The 16,755-nt window shown below is 34.5% G+C and overlaps 1 protein-coding gene and 1 long non-coding RNA gene across 2 annotated transcripts; both read right to left on the reverse strand.

Moving 5' to 3' along the window:
• Nucleotides 1–560: 560 nt before the first annotated feature.
• LOC147563886 (uncharacterized) lies at nt 561–3,902 on the reverse strand. Its single transcript, XR_015236730.1, has 3 exons — nt 3,789–3,902; nt 2,041–2,163; nt 561–1,398 (listed from the first exon to the last, which is right to left on the reverse strand). It is a non-coding gene; the product is annotated as an uncharacterized LOC147563886 (long non-coding RNA).
• A 7,676-nt stretch (nt 3,903–11,578) lies between these two features.
• Nucleotides 11,579–16,571, reverse strand: LOC147563887 (proteasome subunit alpha type-2-A). The gene is made up of 11 exons (XM_086641582.1): nt 16,287–16,571; nt 16,112–16,188; nt 15,643–15,707; nt 15,075–15,121; nt 14,869–14,944; nt 14,297–14,364; nt 13,167–13,236; nt 12,853–12,938; nt 12,644–12,706; nt 12,170–12,235; nt 11,579–11,921 (listed from the first exon to the last, which is right to left on the reverse strand). Exons 1-11 carry the CDS (start codon nt 16,325–16,327, stop codon nt 11,873–11,875), a joined length of 708 nt encoding a protein of 235 aa, XP_086497708.1. The 5' UTR covers nt 16,328–16,571; the 3' UTR covers nt 11,579–11,872.
• Between the last annotated feature and the right edge of the window lie 184 nt (nt 16,572–16,755).

The raw sequence follows: 16,755 nt of genomic DNA on the forward strand, positions 1-16,755 counted from the left end.
AATTATAATACTAAAAATGCTTAAGCACAATTTTATGATCAAAGTTATCCTTGACAAAAAATTTAAAAGTAAACTACTCAGAAAACCAAAATGTAAAACACAGTAAATATGTGATATGAAGCAAGTTAACGCAAAAGCAGATAGATCTTGATGAATAAGAAAAACAAGCATAAACATAACTTTAATTAGAAATTACCAAATAACCCCAAGTCTTCACTAGCCTAAGTGCCTAACTCTAGCATTCCAGTTTCGTCCAACCTGACTTTAACCATCAAACTTACGATTCTGCCTTTGGGTTGCTCAGTTCTTTTTCACTTGTTCCGGTAAAGTTTAGGTTTGATCCTTAAAGCCTCTTCCAGTTTTGGTAATGGTTTGAAATTGATTGTGTTCTTAATTGATCTGTTTGGATTTAGAAAATGAATCCGATAGGTTAATACATACTTGGTTAATGAGTAACTTGGCCCTCAACAATTAAACGCAAGATTTTGCGAGAAAATCTATAAATGGATCTGTAAACTTTTTTAGCCTTGAATAACCTAAAACCATTTGTTCAAATAGTATGTAGTAAGATGGATCTTTAACTTGAAAGCAAAGAGGTACATTTTGGATAGGTTGTCAGTTTCTTGCTTTGATTTTCGTACAAGTACAATGAGTAGTACAACATATTACAAGGAGATTATTGTATACACAATACATTGATTCAATAAAATAATCTCTCTTCATAACCAAGTTACTCGTTTTGCATGTCCATGTCGCTTCATTGCCTCCCGATCGTGGTAGCAAATGATCAAACTAGAGTTAAAAGTAAAGGTCGAAACGGAGCTGGGGTAAAAAATTGATAAGAAGGAATCGAAATTTGAGCTGAATATGGCATCAAAACTTGAGTTCAAGATGGAGTAAAACATTAATCTGAAAATAAAAGAGAAGACTTTGAGAGTCGTAGTGCTTTAGGATTTGTTTTTTCTTCTCTTCCTCCAACAAAATCTTCTCCTTCCACAATCGTCTGTACATAAATTGAGTTAGTTGAAAAGGCAAATTTGTCTTATTGTCAAATCTTGAACCTCATCAATGTAGACGAAATCCATCTCTTCACATTCAAAGTTTCCAGTTCTCAACCTTGGGTGCAAAACGATGACTAAATCCGCCTGAACAAACTCACTGTTTATTAACTTTTTCTTCTCATAATCAAAAACAAAAGATTATGAGAAATCCTCATAATCTTCCTCTAACATTTTCATTAGAAATTCTCTTCGTGCAATCGGGGCAATCCCAACAGCTAAATGAGGGAACTCTAAGAGGAAGCCTTGCAAGTATTTCCTCGTCCTATTGTTATCAAGTTCCGGAGGAAATGGCCAACAAGCTCTAATATCTCTAGTTCGGGCACTAGCAACGTATCCTCTGTTTTCATGACAGAAACAATTTGTTAGTAAATAAACATACAGAGCGGAAATCTGTAGTAATGACAAGAAAAATAAAACATTTGACTTTCGGAAGTACTATCAGCATTACATTTTTGACAGCATATCTCAAGAAGTTATATGCATTTTTATGATTGGTTTGAGTCCTTCGGTTATGAGTGTTAGGTCTTCAGTCACTACAGTCCATTGAGAAAGCTTCATAATGTAGAGAGGGTTGTATCAAACATAGAAAAATTAGCTCCGTTTACGAAGGAAGAACACAAATTTTTTTGAGGATTAAAGAGTAGTTAAATAATACAAATTAGAACAGCAAAAAGGGAAATGAATATTACTATAAGGTCATTGCAACTATACTCGCCCCCTAAGGCATGTATCCTTTTTTTTTATTATTATACCTTGGCCTTTTGTATTTAGGGAAATAGTGCAATACCCGGCGAATATCCGGGCCTAATCCCGACCGGGGTACTTGGACGGGCATGATCTAGTGAGAGAAAGTCAAACACTTTCTCTCACTAGTTATGAACCAGTCACGTAACCCGGCCGAGATATTGATCGGGCATAGCATCACTGCTGTTATATTTTTCATGCATGCATTTAAGACAAAAAATAGAGTACATTTTACCTGGGTTGATCTTTGAAGAAAGTAGACTGTTTGGAATCAGATCTAGGACCTTACATTTTGCAACAATAAAATGAACCGTTGCAAGCTCAAATCTGATGACGACCTTTTCCTCCATGTGAGAAACTAAACTCATACATCCAAAAAAATCTTATGTGAAATTAAAATTAGACGAACAAATTTTCTAATAAGAACATAATATATACCGAGGTTATGATCTCATAACACGTACAATCATATTTACATTTAGACATTGTCTTTATTTCAAGAGGGGTAACATGTATTGAAACTTCTTCAACAAAAAAAAACATGGATTGAAACTTCTGCCAACGTCGTTACCATGGTTTATTTCTTAAGTCTATTTAGAAGATTATAAGATCTAATAAAGGTATTGACTTTGATATTATTATAACATAAAAATTTCTAAAAATCTAATTAAAAACATTTGAAGTTTTAGAAAGTTAAAACATAAAGATGTTAACTATAACAGTACATAATGGGGAGATATTGGATATATACGGCGTGTACTACAATCTAAATTCTATACCGAGTTAATGATCTCATAACACGTACAATCAAATTTATATGTAGACTTTGTAGAACTGCTACCTAAACAAAAAGATTTGTAAGATCATGTCTTTATTTCAAGAGGGGTAACATGTATTGAAACTTCTTCAACAAAACGAAAAAATCATGCATTGAAACTTGTGCCAACGTCCTTACCTGGTTTATTTCTTAAGTCTATTTCTAAGATTATAAGATCTAATGAAGGTATTGACTTTGGTATTATTATAACAAAAAAATTTCTAAAAATTAAAAACATTTGAAGTTTTAGAAAGTTAAAATATAAAGATGTTAACTATAACAGTACATAAGGGGGAGATATTGGATATATATGGTGTGTACTACAATCTAAATTCTATAACATTACTTAATGGGGAGACATTGGAAAGTGCGTGTACTACAATCTAAATTCTACTAGTATAGAATAATAATCAGATAGTATGACAAACAACATTGATATACTTTCAACTTCAACAATTGTGATTTATCGAAATCCAAATTGTATAACAGATAGTAAGAGGAGAATATTTGGTGTCATTGTGTGGGAAACCATAACCTTAACCTAGAAATATAGTTTTTGGTCTGTTTTTTCTCCAGCCACTTCCCGTGCTAATACATTTCTTCATCTAAACCTAACAGGTTAAGTTAATAAGGGGTAATACAATTAAGAATTAAATAAGTCAAATCAAATCAAGCAAATGAAGATGCTTGAAGTGTTTTAACAGATTGGCTTTTAGATGTGTTTTAGCGAGTATTCCAAGATCTATCTTCTTCAAATAATCAGATTTATTAATTTTAATCTCTTTTAGACCCATTTTTTTCGGTAGTTTGAGCTATTTTAAGCTTTGAAGTGGTGGTACGGTCTTGGTTATCTCAATTTATTTGTGGTTGCTCACAACTAGTTAAGTCTAGAAAATAATTGTGAAGACTAATCTACAACCTTGCAGGTTACAGTTAGGAATGTGTTTTTCAAGTTACATTATTTGATTTTATACATATCTATTGTAGCTTTCATTCTCATTCTCTAAACTTTTGATTTATTAATGTAACAGTTAAAAATAAAGTGAAGCAAATGAAAATGCACATTACCAAGAAAAAAATGAAACTAATAACCCAAACCTACCTCATCAAAAAATATAAAAAAATATAACATTAATGAATCAAAAAGGATTAACAGAAAATCAAACCTTGATTTTAGATGACCTCCTTTCTTGCACCACTTATTGGAAAGAATTTTTAGGTAGAAGCAAAGATAAAAAAGAGTCGGAATATTAATGAATTGAATAGAGATCCGATGGTGAATGAGAAGAATTTGGTGGAAAAAAAACTAATTGGGTATATATAGATATGGAGTCTCGTAATTAACGCTCTTCTAGAAGCTACCTAGATAAGAATGTGGGGTCTTCATCATTTCTTTATCACACTATTTTTCCTTGGATTTGGATAGTCTTGACTTTTAAGGGAAAAGATAAATTTGAAATCCTTTATTTGAAGAAAGATTTTGTTCTCTCGTCTTGTAAATAAGAGTGAAAGGAAATCTACACTCTCAAAGAAACTATGTTTTCTCTCTCCTCATATTTGTAATTTTGGATGACTAAATTTCTATTTTAAACAAATTAGGGATATTTGTTATCATGATTTCATTGTTAATCTTCCAAAGTAGAAAACAAATTAATGGAGAAAATCATTTTTTATAAATATCCTATATTTGATGATTACAATAAGTATATACTGTATTTAAGTTGTTTGAGATATTCTGGTGAAAATTATCCTTTTTTAACCCGCTACACAAAAAAATTAGCTAAAACACCTAAAATTAAAAATATAATCCTCCACACAAAAAAATTTACAAATAGGAAAGGTGATGGTGAATAATATGACCTACGAGACAAAATTTTGTAGAGCAACTCCTAAATCCCCACAAGTCCATACCGTTGTAATTGCTAACACCCTCAATTTTGTTCAAACTATCTTTAGCCACTAAACATATATTTTATTTTTTTAATTTATGATCTTTAATTATAATACTAAAAGTGCTTAAGCACAATTTTATGATCAAAGTTATCCTTGACAGAAAATTTAAAAGTAAATTACTCAGAAAACCAAAATGTAAAACACAGTAAATATGTGATATTAGCAATTACCAAATAACCCCAAGTCTTCACTAGCCTAACTCAAGGATTCCAGTTTCGTCCAACCTGACTTTAACAATCAAACTGACGATTCTGCCTTTGGGTTGTTTAGTTCTTTTTCACTTGTTCCGATAAAGTTAAAGTTTGATCCTTAAAGTCTCTTCCAGTTTTTGTAATGATTTGGAATTGATTGTGTTTTTAATTGATCTGTTTGGATTTATAAAATGAATCCAATAGGTTAATACATACTTGGTTAATGAGTAACTTGGTCCTCAACAATTAAACGCAAGATTTCGCGAAAAAATCTATAAATGGATCTGTAAACTTTTTTTAGCCTTGAATAACCTAAAAGCATTTGTTCAAATAGCATTTAGTAAGATGGATCTTTAACTTGAAAGAAAAGAAGAGGTACATTTTGGATAGGTTGTCAATTTCTTGCTTTGATTTTCGTACAAGTACATTGAGCGGTACAACATATTACAAGGAGATTATTGTATACACAATTCGTTGATTCAATAAAATGTGCTCAATTCATGACCAAGTTACTCGTTTTACATGTCCCATATCGCTTCATTGCTTCTCGATCATGGTAGCAAATGATCAAACTAGAGTTAGAAGTAAAGATCGAAATGGAGTTGGAGTAAAAAATTGTGGAGAAGATGGAATCGAAAGTTGAGCTGAATATGGCATCAAAATTTGAGTTCAAGATGGAGTAAAACATTAAGCTGAAAATAAAAGAGAAGACTTTGAGAGTCGCAATGCTTTAGGATTTGTTTTTTGTTCTCTTCCTCCAACAAAATCTTCTCCTTCCACAATCATCGTGTGAGACAAATTTCATTTTCTTCCTTTTCCTTGTGAAAGTGAATTATCTTTTGCTAGAAGAAAATACCTGAAACAAAAGACTAGTCAATACAGAATGCAATCCATATGGCCTTACAAGGACTAACAACTTTATTATTTGTACCAAAAACATCAGGCTTGACGGCCTGATATATATACAAGTCTATACATAGTGAACGATCTGATTCTTGGGGAACTAATATGTTAACTCTTAAACAACTTAGACAAAATCTCTCTCTTCCCTTTGTCATCTTCTTCACCATTACCTCCACTTAACCATGAGATCGTTTGGGTTATAAGGCAACTCACGTTTACATAATCTGCAATCAGAACAAAACAAAAACTAATCAACGTAATTTACAAGTGAAAGAAACAATTATTGTCATCTTGTTGAAGGAATGACTATTGCTACATTCGCTCCAAGAACAGTAACCTTTAATTGTTGCGTACATTCGCTCCATGATATTTCCGTCTTTACCATCACGTGTAGCTGGCTATAGGATCTAGTAAAATCAGGCAATATGACAATGAGAAGCTGCAGTTGTTTCCTCGTGAGTTTGAAATAGCCTCTCTATACAAATTAACAACATCATAATCAATTTGGTTAGCGTATGCACAGCGAATCAATTGGTGTTAGAGGACTCCGAAACAACTTTACAAAATGAAAGATATTTCAAAATCTACCTGACTAAAAGAAGGGAAAAAGTGAAATTTACCATTCCTTTACTGGGTACATGCTAACTAGTTCCTTGAAGTAACGAGTAGCCTCATATTGACGTATATTGGATAAGTTAGTGCACGACCAGTAATCAACTCCACCATTAATAGTTTTCTGCACAATAATTTCTGTAATCATATATTGATTCCGAAGGAGTATTAATGATGTTTTTTTAAGTGTTTAACGGCAAAGTTGTTGGAGATTTGGGATTTAGAATCAAGGTTTGAAGGACATTGCAAAACATAACATAATTAGAATTACAATAATATTCAATTTGGGGCATTTTGTGGGAAGTGAAAAATTATCCTTTTTTAACCCGCTACACAAAAAAATTACCTAAAACACCTAAAATTAAAATATAATCCTCCACACAAAAAAATTTACAATAAATAGGAAAGGTGATGGTGAATAATATGACCTAGCCGAGACAAAATTTTGTATAGCAACTCCTAAATCCCCACAAGTCCATACTATTGTAATGGCTAGCACTCTCAATTTTGTTCAAACTATCTTTAGCCACTAAACATATATTTTATTTTTAGACAGAGTTTTTTTTTAATTTATGCTCTTTAATTATAATACTAAAAATGCTTAAGCACAATTTTATGATCAAAGTTATCCTTGACAAAAAATTTAAAAGTAAACTACTCAGAAAACCAAAATGTAAAACACAGTAAATATGTGATATGAAGCAAGTTAACGCAAAAGCAGATAGATCTTGATGAATAAGAAAAACAAGCATAAACATAACTTTAATTAGAAATTACCAAATAACCCCAAGTCTTCACTAGCCTAAGTGCCTAACTCTAGCATTCCAGTTTCGTCCAACCTGACTTTAACCATCAAACTTACGATTCTGCCTTTGGGTTGCTCAGTTCTTTTTCACTTGTTCCGGTAAAGTTTAGGTTTGATCCTTAAAGCCTCTTCCAGTTTTGGTAATGGTTTGAAATTGATTGTGTTTTTAATTGATCTGTTTGGATTTAGAAAAGGAATCCGATAGGTTAATACATACTTGGTTAATGAGTAACTTGGCCCTCAACAATTAAACGCAAGATTTTGCGAGAAAATCTATAAATGGATCTGTAAACTTTTTTAGCCTTGAATAACCTAAAACCATTTGTTCAAATAGTATGTAGTAAGATGGATCTTTAACTTGAAAGCAAAGAGGTACATTTTGGATAGGTTGTCAGTTTCTTGCTTTGATTTTCGTACAAGTACAATGAGTAGTACAACATATTACAAGGAGATTATTGTATACACAATTCATTGATTCAATAAAATGTTCTCTCTTCATGACCAAGTTACTCGTTTTGCATGTCCATGTCGCTTCATTGCTTCCCGATCGTGGTAGCAAATGATCAAACTAGAGTTAAAAGTAAGGGTCGAAACGGAGCTGGGGTAAAAAATTGAGAAGAAGGAATCGAAATTTGAGCTGAATATGGCATCAAAACTTGAGTTCAAGATGGAGTAAAACATTAATCTGAAAATAAAAGAGAAGACTTTGAGAGTCGCAGTGCTTTAGGATTTGTTTTTTCTTCTCTTCCTCCAAAAAAACCTTTCCTTCCACAATCGTCTGTACATAAATTGAGTTACTTTGAATTGAATGCCTTAGAGACTAGAATGATTTGGAAGTATTTCCAAAAGTAATCTCCATCTAAGTTGCAAAAGAATTCTTAACTTTTTTTGATGGCTTTGCAATCTGGTATGTAGTGGATTGCAATATGGTTTGCAAACTGAATTGCAATATGGTTTACAAATTGGTACGCAGTGATTTGCAATGCCTTAGAGACTAGAATGATATGCAAACTATTGTAAGCAATTACACCAACATTGTTCATCCAACAAATATAAAGAGAATATATTCAAAAAGCAAGTGAAAGCTAATGAAAACTAATTCATGAATTGAATTGACAAGTGTTTTTGGTCGTAATAACGTAATGAGAACTGGTTCATACATCAAGTTTACAAGTCTTCTTGGTGCGGTCAGATGTACGGCACACACTACACTTTATCGACCTCTTTTACTTTGCTCCACTGTTCGGCATTCTCTTTTGACTTGCTCTTCCACGTCTCTTCTTCTCAGTCGGTGGTAAAACAATCAGCTCATCAGAGTGATGATTCGGAAGGTCATAATCAACAACAGGTTCAATAACTTTCTCGTACGACGCACGATAATGAGAAGCACCAGTTTGCAAAGTCTTGCAAATCAGTTTGCAAAGTGATAAAGATTATTCTGCAATGCCTTGAAATGCAACAAAAAAATGCATGAATACAAGCCCCAAATGCAACAAATATAAGCATCACCAGTTTACACTTTAATATCAGAGTTAAAGGTTCAACTTTAGAATAAGTTTAATATTTATAGTTCACATGATATTACATTTATTCACAAAAAAAGAGATGAACTATTGATCTTCATATTCTTCATCCAAGAATCCTGGTGTCGAAGACTCGGTACTTCCTGGTTGCCCAAGGGTTAGCTTTATCCATACAATAAAACTTCAAACAACACTGAAACCAGGGTGAGTTTCTACATGGCTCTTCCTCTATGTGGTCGCCTTCAGATATTCCGAGAAGTTTGTTACACTTCCTGTTCAATACTTTCACCGATGGGTAACCATCGAAGAATTTTTCCTGGTCACGAATTAACATGATGTCGGTTAAAATGGGGATCGACTGGCTTATAGAAAGGTGGGAGTTTAGTTTAGAGACAATTGAACTATGTAATTTAAAGAACATGATGGATATGGTTTCGATGGCTCGCCCTGCCCCAGCATGTCTCGAGTAGGCTAGAGGCAGGTCATAGCGTACTTTCGCTTGCTTGAAGGGTGGCGGCCTAGCTAAGTGGAAAACACCAGTACCAAGCTATAACCATACAAGTTCTTTTCTTAGTGATGTGCTCGGTTTCTGCTTAGAATTCCATACTTCTCATATACCATTTTTAAATTACACAAAGACCTTGACCTAAAGGGTCCAACAAATGTACTAACAAGGAGTATCTGACAAGGGTATTCTGGCATCCAACATTAGTATCAGTGTCCGGCAGGGCAAAAATATATTAACAATGAGCATCAATTTCATATAGATAATGCTTCTAGTCCAAGGAGTATAAAGCGTTTACCCCGTCTTCACCATATATGTAAGCACGGATTCTTGCAGTCGAGTCCTCCAGTGTCAACCTCGCCAAAGAGTTGCCAGAGCAAGGAAACTCTCAACCTGCCAGGGAGAAATTGCAACAACCCGAACAATACATTTGAAATTGGTTGTAACCTGTAATGTATAACACACTTGGATTAAATCAAGACAACCTTTTGTTTTTCCGATGGATGGACGATTAAAAAAAGGTACTGACTGTTCTACAAAAGGAGTTGTTTGATCTTAACAAAGTTAACCTTGGGTCAGTCTTATGTAGCCTCAAATATAATAAAGAAAGAAATGCAGCTTGCGGGAAATTATGAATCACCAGTGAATACGTAAGAACATCCATAAATGTAATATAATAAGTAACAAATCAATATAATAACAACCGACTATTTGCAAATCACTGCAAAGCAATGCAAACAATTTACAAAGTCTTGTAAACCTCTTATTAACTCTTGCAAACACAATTAATCTTATAGAAAAGAAATTAAAGATAAATCAGAATCAATTGTGGCAAATTTCATCGAATAAACTATCATGAATAACTTACAATTATCATCCACAACTCATAATTTATTGTTCAATGAAAATAAAGTAATTAACAGGTTAGATTATACCTTGAAATATTTTGAAATTCTCCTTCTATTGAAAGTACATAAACCTTTTGAAACCCTAGCAAATTATGAAAGGGTATTACAACTTTCTCTCTCTAGAATTTTAAGAAAAAACTAACTCAAAATCCTTAACTCAAAACCCTAAACAACTAAAGAGATTCAATCACAAAAACCTAGTATAGATTGATGATCATAAAACTACAAAATCGAGTTCAACCCACGCTCGGCGAAATCGTCCAAATCCCACAATCTTCTGGTTAGTCATTTTTTGTTTTTGAGAAAGAGACAAGTTCCTGATTTTGATTTCAAATCGAATTTTTGGGTATTTTTTATTAGGCAAAAGATATTTTGACCTTCAAAATGTGAGTGTCTACAAAATTGTCCTTCAAGAGCATTTAGAATCTTTATTTGCGCCCTAGCTTCTTAAAAAGAGAAGAAGTTGTTTTAACCAAAAAAAAATTCAACTACTTATCTATTTAATTGAAGAGTGACGTGTGTATCCACTCCATGTTGAACAGAGTTTATAAGACGATTGTCACTATTACCAGTAACGAGAAGAACAGTTGTGGTTCCACTCCATCTGCTTCTCTGTCACACTTTATATGAGACTAGGGGTGGGAATCGGTCCGGACGGGCGGGAAACGGACACTAACTCAACCGGTCCGGGCGGAACGGACAAGAGTCCTAAGTGTCCACTCGGACATCCGAACAAAATGGGCGGACATTTCGGATTTTTCTCCAACAAAGTGTCCGTCCATGACCGTTTTGATAGTCGGGCAAACCGGGTATCGGTCGGGCGGACACCGGTCACTAATGAACAAATAAAGAAACTTTTATTCGAAATTTAAAATGTTAAGTCGCTAAATACAACTTTCTAAAACTCCCACTTTACAATTCTAAAAAGTAAATGAATTCAAAATCGCAAGATAAGCATTGAGATTTCTCATGGATTATGATCGGTTTCTATGCTTCTTCTCATGGATTACGACCGGTTTATTGTGGATTCTCGGGTTATTGATGAGATACTGAGATTGTGAAGGAGATAGAGACTAGAGAAGTAGAACGACGAAGACAAAATTAAGAAAAGTGATTTCTAGGGTTATTTATTTTTACTCTTGAAATCTAATGGTTGTAGCTAACTCTACAAATCTAAAGGCTTAAAATCAATCATATAGGCGGGCGGGTATAACAGGTAGGATAAACAGACGGATGCGGACGGGTTCGGTCGGGCGGACGATATAAGCAGGCTGACTCGGTCGGACCACCGGGTAAAGACCTATGCCCGCGTCCGTCCGCTTAAGATCTTTCGGTCGGGCGGGTACGGACCGATTCGGGCATCGGACGGTCACGGACCCTTCGGACTCGGACGGTCACGGACCCTTCGGACTCGGACGGTCGTGGGCGGGTTCCGGGTTTCCGGGCCAAAATCCCACCCCTATATGAGGCCCGTCCATCTTGAGAAGTAAGATTTTAAGTATTATGTCATAGACTCATAGATACAATAATCATAATAATGAGATAAACACATTAACTGCCATGAAATTAATCATTTAAAACTTGTCATTTTTAATCACTGCCACAATCCCATATTCTCCTCACAGCCAAACCAAATCCATTGGCAATACAGATCTGTTCCTAATGATGGTTGAACTCTAATTACTGAATTTATCTCATACTGATTTATCTCAAGATTCTAAACATGATCAAATTGTTCCAAATACAGTAGTCGGTATGCTTAATGTCAAAGTGCAGAGATATCTAACGAGCAAACAAGTATACCATCTCCAACAATGCCCTTCAACCATGTCCATACAAAGACAATCAGATTATTCCACTTCTGCCAAGTAATCGTCAATTTCAGCTGGGGTCAATACTCTGCAACATAACAACCATTGATTGATATCATTAGTTTCAAGACTACCACAGATTGGAAGAAAGGGAAGTTAGGGAACATAATAGCTAATTCAATATTTGATTATCCGCCAGTTCACTTGTTTCGTTTAGATTATTAACTACATAACACAAAAACTATGAAATTGTAACGTGATCAGGCAGGCAATATTCAGAGTTCCCCGTCGAAGGTGGAAGTCCCGATAATACCGCAATGAAAAAAAAAAACTTGCCTGAAAGTCTTTTCCTTGTCGATTATCCCGATCTCAATGTTTTTGCTGGAAATCTGTCCCTCGAACCTACAAAATGTGTAAAATACTGTCAGGTGCCATTTGAAGCATGATTGAGTGACTGGGATGCATTCTATAGAAGCATATGTTGTGACATAACTTAAGAAATTGTGAAAAAATTAAAGACAAGCTTCTTCTTGCTGACTCTAATAATGAAAGTGCAGTGAAAAGAAACAAAGATAACATTTTCCTGAGAGGGACTTCCGTACACGAGATGAACTATCAATGACAATAGCCAAAGATGGTGTTTTCCAGAGAGGACATTCATATATGGGATGAAATTTTGTAGACCTTTCCCAACGATCCTACTGCTAAATTTAATGGTCTGTATGGAATCTAGCCATGTGTACCAAGTAAAAGAAACTCCGTGAAATGAAATATATAAAGCATGACAATAGTCTGGTATATGTAAAATACCCTTCTTTCAGAGTCAAAATAGCCGTGTGCACAGCATCATCAAGCTCCATATCATCAGTGTACCTATAACATAGATGAGAACTCAGTTAACTCACTCTAAATTAATATATACGTAACGACAAATTAAGCTATATTATCCATAAAACATTTCCTCGATAAGTTCAAACCAGTAAACTATATTAAAGCGTAAATAAGAATCAAGCGAGCACCTCTTCTCAAGAAATGTCTTAGCATTAGAGACATTTTTGCCCATAGCCGAAGCTTTCCACGAAAAGTATGAACCCGAAGGGTCCACCTATAGCAAAATGAACAAAACCGGTCATATTAGACGATGCATTCAGAAAATAGGGTCAAGTGTCGAGACAAATAAAGCATGCTCTTGGAACAATATACTCCAAGGGAAAATAAGAACACACAGTTACCTCTTCTAAATGATTACTTGTAACTTCCAAAATTGTAATCGGAATTTATGGCACTGGTTTCAAAGCAAACACACAACAAAATGACAAATTAAAGGATGTACCTGGTATAACTGTGGACCATTGTCATCAAACCCAGCAACCAGCAAAGAAACTCCGAACGGTCTAACACCACTGTCCACAAAACACATTTTACAATATTCCATGAGTTTACTGTTTAATATAAAGAAGCCACTGTTTAATATAAAGAAGCCGGTCATACTGCAGCAAACCAAGCAGAAACTATTCCGTTAGATGCTCGATTGAAGATCTGTACCGCAGAAAGTCTTGTTTTCTTGCATTTCAGTGTTCCTAAGTAGTTATTTTTAATTTATATTTTACAAATAAGATTAATGATAATTGGAACCTTGCAGATGATTGTGGATTAAGTATGAATTCTAGAAAGAACAACTCATGATTAGAGCTTACAAACTAAACCTAAACAACTGATTAGGATGTGCCATTTTTTATTCATATCAATGTCAACTGGGTTTCTCCTCCCAAAAAAGTTTGAAGCTTAGAAGTGAGAACATGAGGTTATCGCTTTCATTATCATTTAGAACTAATATTACAAACTAGCGAGCTTAAAGAGAAATTTTTCTTCTAATTCCACAGGACAACTCCTCTGGTGCTTAGCAGCCCTTCTTAGAAGTTTCACGGCAAATCTTTGACATCAGAAAGGGCTTACATTCACTACGTGTGCTACTATGCACTAATGGGTGTTGGTTCATTAGTTTCTTCTACATAGCTGAGTTGCAATGAAAAGGTCAAATTCAAATTCTTTGCCTTCTCTTCACAATTCCAGATCTTACGGGGATCATCTGCACTCGTGTTATTTGTTGCCGAATGTGAAGAGAGAGCGTGCTACTATTTTAATCGCAGTGAAAAAGAATCCTATGCTCTTGCTCATTATGAACAATAAGTTTATTGATCTTGTCTTCATCTTCTGTCCTGGACAATGGGCGGGATAAAAGAGGAGCATTTAAACAGGCGAAACGTCCTTCAAGTTTTTGTAACCAAATTTAGCGTATATTTTTAGGTAACAGCGAAACAAAATACTACTATGTACAAATGGAGGAAGCACAAGAATCTAAGGATAAATGCTGGTAAAAACGCAAATAAGTTAAAATCCTTAGGTTTATATCAGTTGATGAAAATTGTGTATCACAAAGACGAGGAAATTATTATTCATTACCCAGATTGAGTGAACTCCTGCATAACAGCTGCAGTTTCCCTGACTAGTTGGGTAACAGGAATTGGTTCCTGCAAATGACCAGATTAAAATTCAAATATGCAATTTAGGTATCTCCATTTACAATATGTTGTGCTGACACCAGAACACAAATGATGCAAAACCGACAAGCAGAGAACAGATGATGCAAAAAACGTTGCTCCCATCTACTATAAGTCTCTAACAATACATTATTTGGGAACAGTAGCAGGAACTAAAAACCAGGCAAACATGTAGACTTTGCGCAATAGGAGACAGGAACAAATACTTAAAGCAAAGCAGTGGGGGTTTCATCGATACAGACTAAAGTAAATGCTTTACTGAAAAGCTCTAGATTAGACAACAACATTAAACTGAATACAAATTTAATTACCAATGATTTCCAAAATCTTTTAAACTTCTTTTGAAATTCAAATACCAAGAGTTGGAAATAAGAACAGACAAAGAGCAAGTAGAAAGTAAATAATGCACAAGTGTACTCAGAGAGTTAAACATCGTAGTAAAGCAAAAAAGATCCAGAGGGCGTAGAATAGTACTTTGTATAATCGGTGGTATTGTTGCGCCTGCTTCCTACTTTTCCGTACCAAAACTCTGGAATCGGGCCCCATTCCACTGCAGAAGAAAAGCAAGATTACCAGTAATAGTTATGTATAGAGTGGTCTAGGCTTTACTAGTTCGTCAATAACATAAGGATTATAAAGTAAACTTCCGTAACAAAAAAATACAAGTAAAGAAACACAACCTGTATACAACCCCAATATTTGGTGTCAAAGACTGAATTTTCTGAACCTGCGAGTGCAGATGATGGCGTTAGAATAGATGCTAAAAAATGGAAGAACGTTGAACAAAAAGAAAAAGAATAAACCTCAAAGCTTGACTTACCAACGTTACTCGTATTTGTATATGTGAAGCATAGATATGAAACATGAAAATGAAAGCTAGATATGAAAGGAAAAGATAAAACAGCATTGGCTAGTAATGTCTAGTAAAACTCCTAGATAACAGAAAATACTAGACAATGCTCCACGAGGAACTATACAAAGAAGTTCAAATTATCAGTTGGTAGAAAAACACATAATGTCATAACAAGGATAATAGTAAACCCGGGATAATGGCTGCAATTTGATGATAGGGAAGCAAGTAACAGTTTCACTTAGAGAAACTAATGCTTATTGCTAAAACAGAGAAACAAAATACAATTTTTGCACATCACCCGGCAACTGTTTTAACATAACAAATAAAAAAACCAAAAAAGTATGCATCTTCGAAGAACAATTCTAAGAGGTTACGAACTTAAGTTATTAACTCACAGATGTTTCGTCGACCAATATTGATGGCAACTTCTTCTCAGTTGCAATGACAACACCATTGGATGCTGCAGATATCATTGAAAGAATATGTTAAGTCTTAGTAATTATGAGAAGAACATAAAATTGTACTTTCAGTAAACCCCCAATCCCATGAGTTAATTTGGAAAGAAAAAGACGACATTTTTATTTTATTGGCTAACGAAACAATTATTTAAATCACACAACATTGTTTGTTTTTGTATATTATTCATAAAACCAAGCCTCGACCTGAATGGGTTGTCCACAGAAACAAGCGCTTGACCTACTAGAAAGAGAAAGAAAAAAGCCCTAGCTAGTACTGATCCATCTATGCGTGAGATAGTAGATAATAGGGCGAACTTAGGTAACAGCAATGAACTACTATTCTACCACTAGATTGATGAGATTATGACAAAATAAGTAAAGAGAGATCGCAGAGAATTGATAATACCTTTGATACCGAGAGATGTTTGTCCAGATCCGACTGCCATTAGAGCATATTCAATCTGAACAAGCTTACCGGAAGGACTATTCGATTCAAAGTTAGAAAGTTAGATGCTTGATCAAAGTTATAATCCGACGAAGATATGGAGATAGTAGAGAAATTAGGTTATTGTGTTGCATACCTGAAAGTAGTGAGAGAGAATGAGTATTGACTGTCTCCCATGGCGCCGGTTGAAGAAAGCGATAAAGGTTAAGTGTGAGTTACTGTCGAGAGAGAGAGAGAGAGATGAATCAAATCACAGAATGAGGGCAACGGGAGAAGAAAAAGGTCGAGGAGGAAGAACCCTTGCTCAAGAAAACTAACAGAGACTTGAAATTACACTTTTGCCACCAACTTTTGGTAAAACTACTTTTATTGTCCTAGCCTATGTGTTTTCCTTAAGAATTCTACTTTCCCCTTAGTAATTAATTCTAATTTGGAATCCGATATTTGATTAATTTGTTTGTTTAGTTCTTATATTCTGACCAATAGAGTGTTAAGTCCCCAAACTAACATTTATGTCGTTGTTACCTTTTTCGGGTTCTATTTCATCCTTGTTGTCGTGGACGGTTGATAATTAATATGTTAGTTGTTAACACTTGGTTGCCCAA

This window comes from Eschscholzia californica, unplaced genomic scaffold (assembly GCF_041429995.1).
Source record: "Eschscholzia californica isolate CP2 unplaced genomic scaffold, dmEscCali1.0.p SCAF_1, whole genome shotgun sequence".
Taxonomy (NCBI): Eukaryota; Viridiplantae; Streptophyta; class Magnoliopsida; order Ranunculales; family Papaveraceae; genus Eschscholzia; species Eschscholzia californica.

Excerpts from the sequence above, each read along its gene's own strand:
- LOC147563887 (XM_086641582.1), bottom strand. The coding sequence starts at position 16,327 with ATGGGAGACAGTCAATACTCATTCTCTCTCACTACTTTCAG. Across the intron at positions 15,122-15,642 it reads TATTGGTCGACGAAACATCT|GTTCAGAAAATTCAGTCTTT; the intron begins GTGAGTTAATAA and ends CTGCACTCGCAG. Across the intron at positions 11,922-12,169 it reads GACAAGGAAAAGACTTTCAG|AGTATTGACCCCAGCTGAAA; the intron begins GCAAGTTTTTTT and ends GTTATGTTGCAG.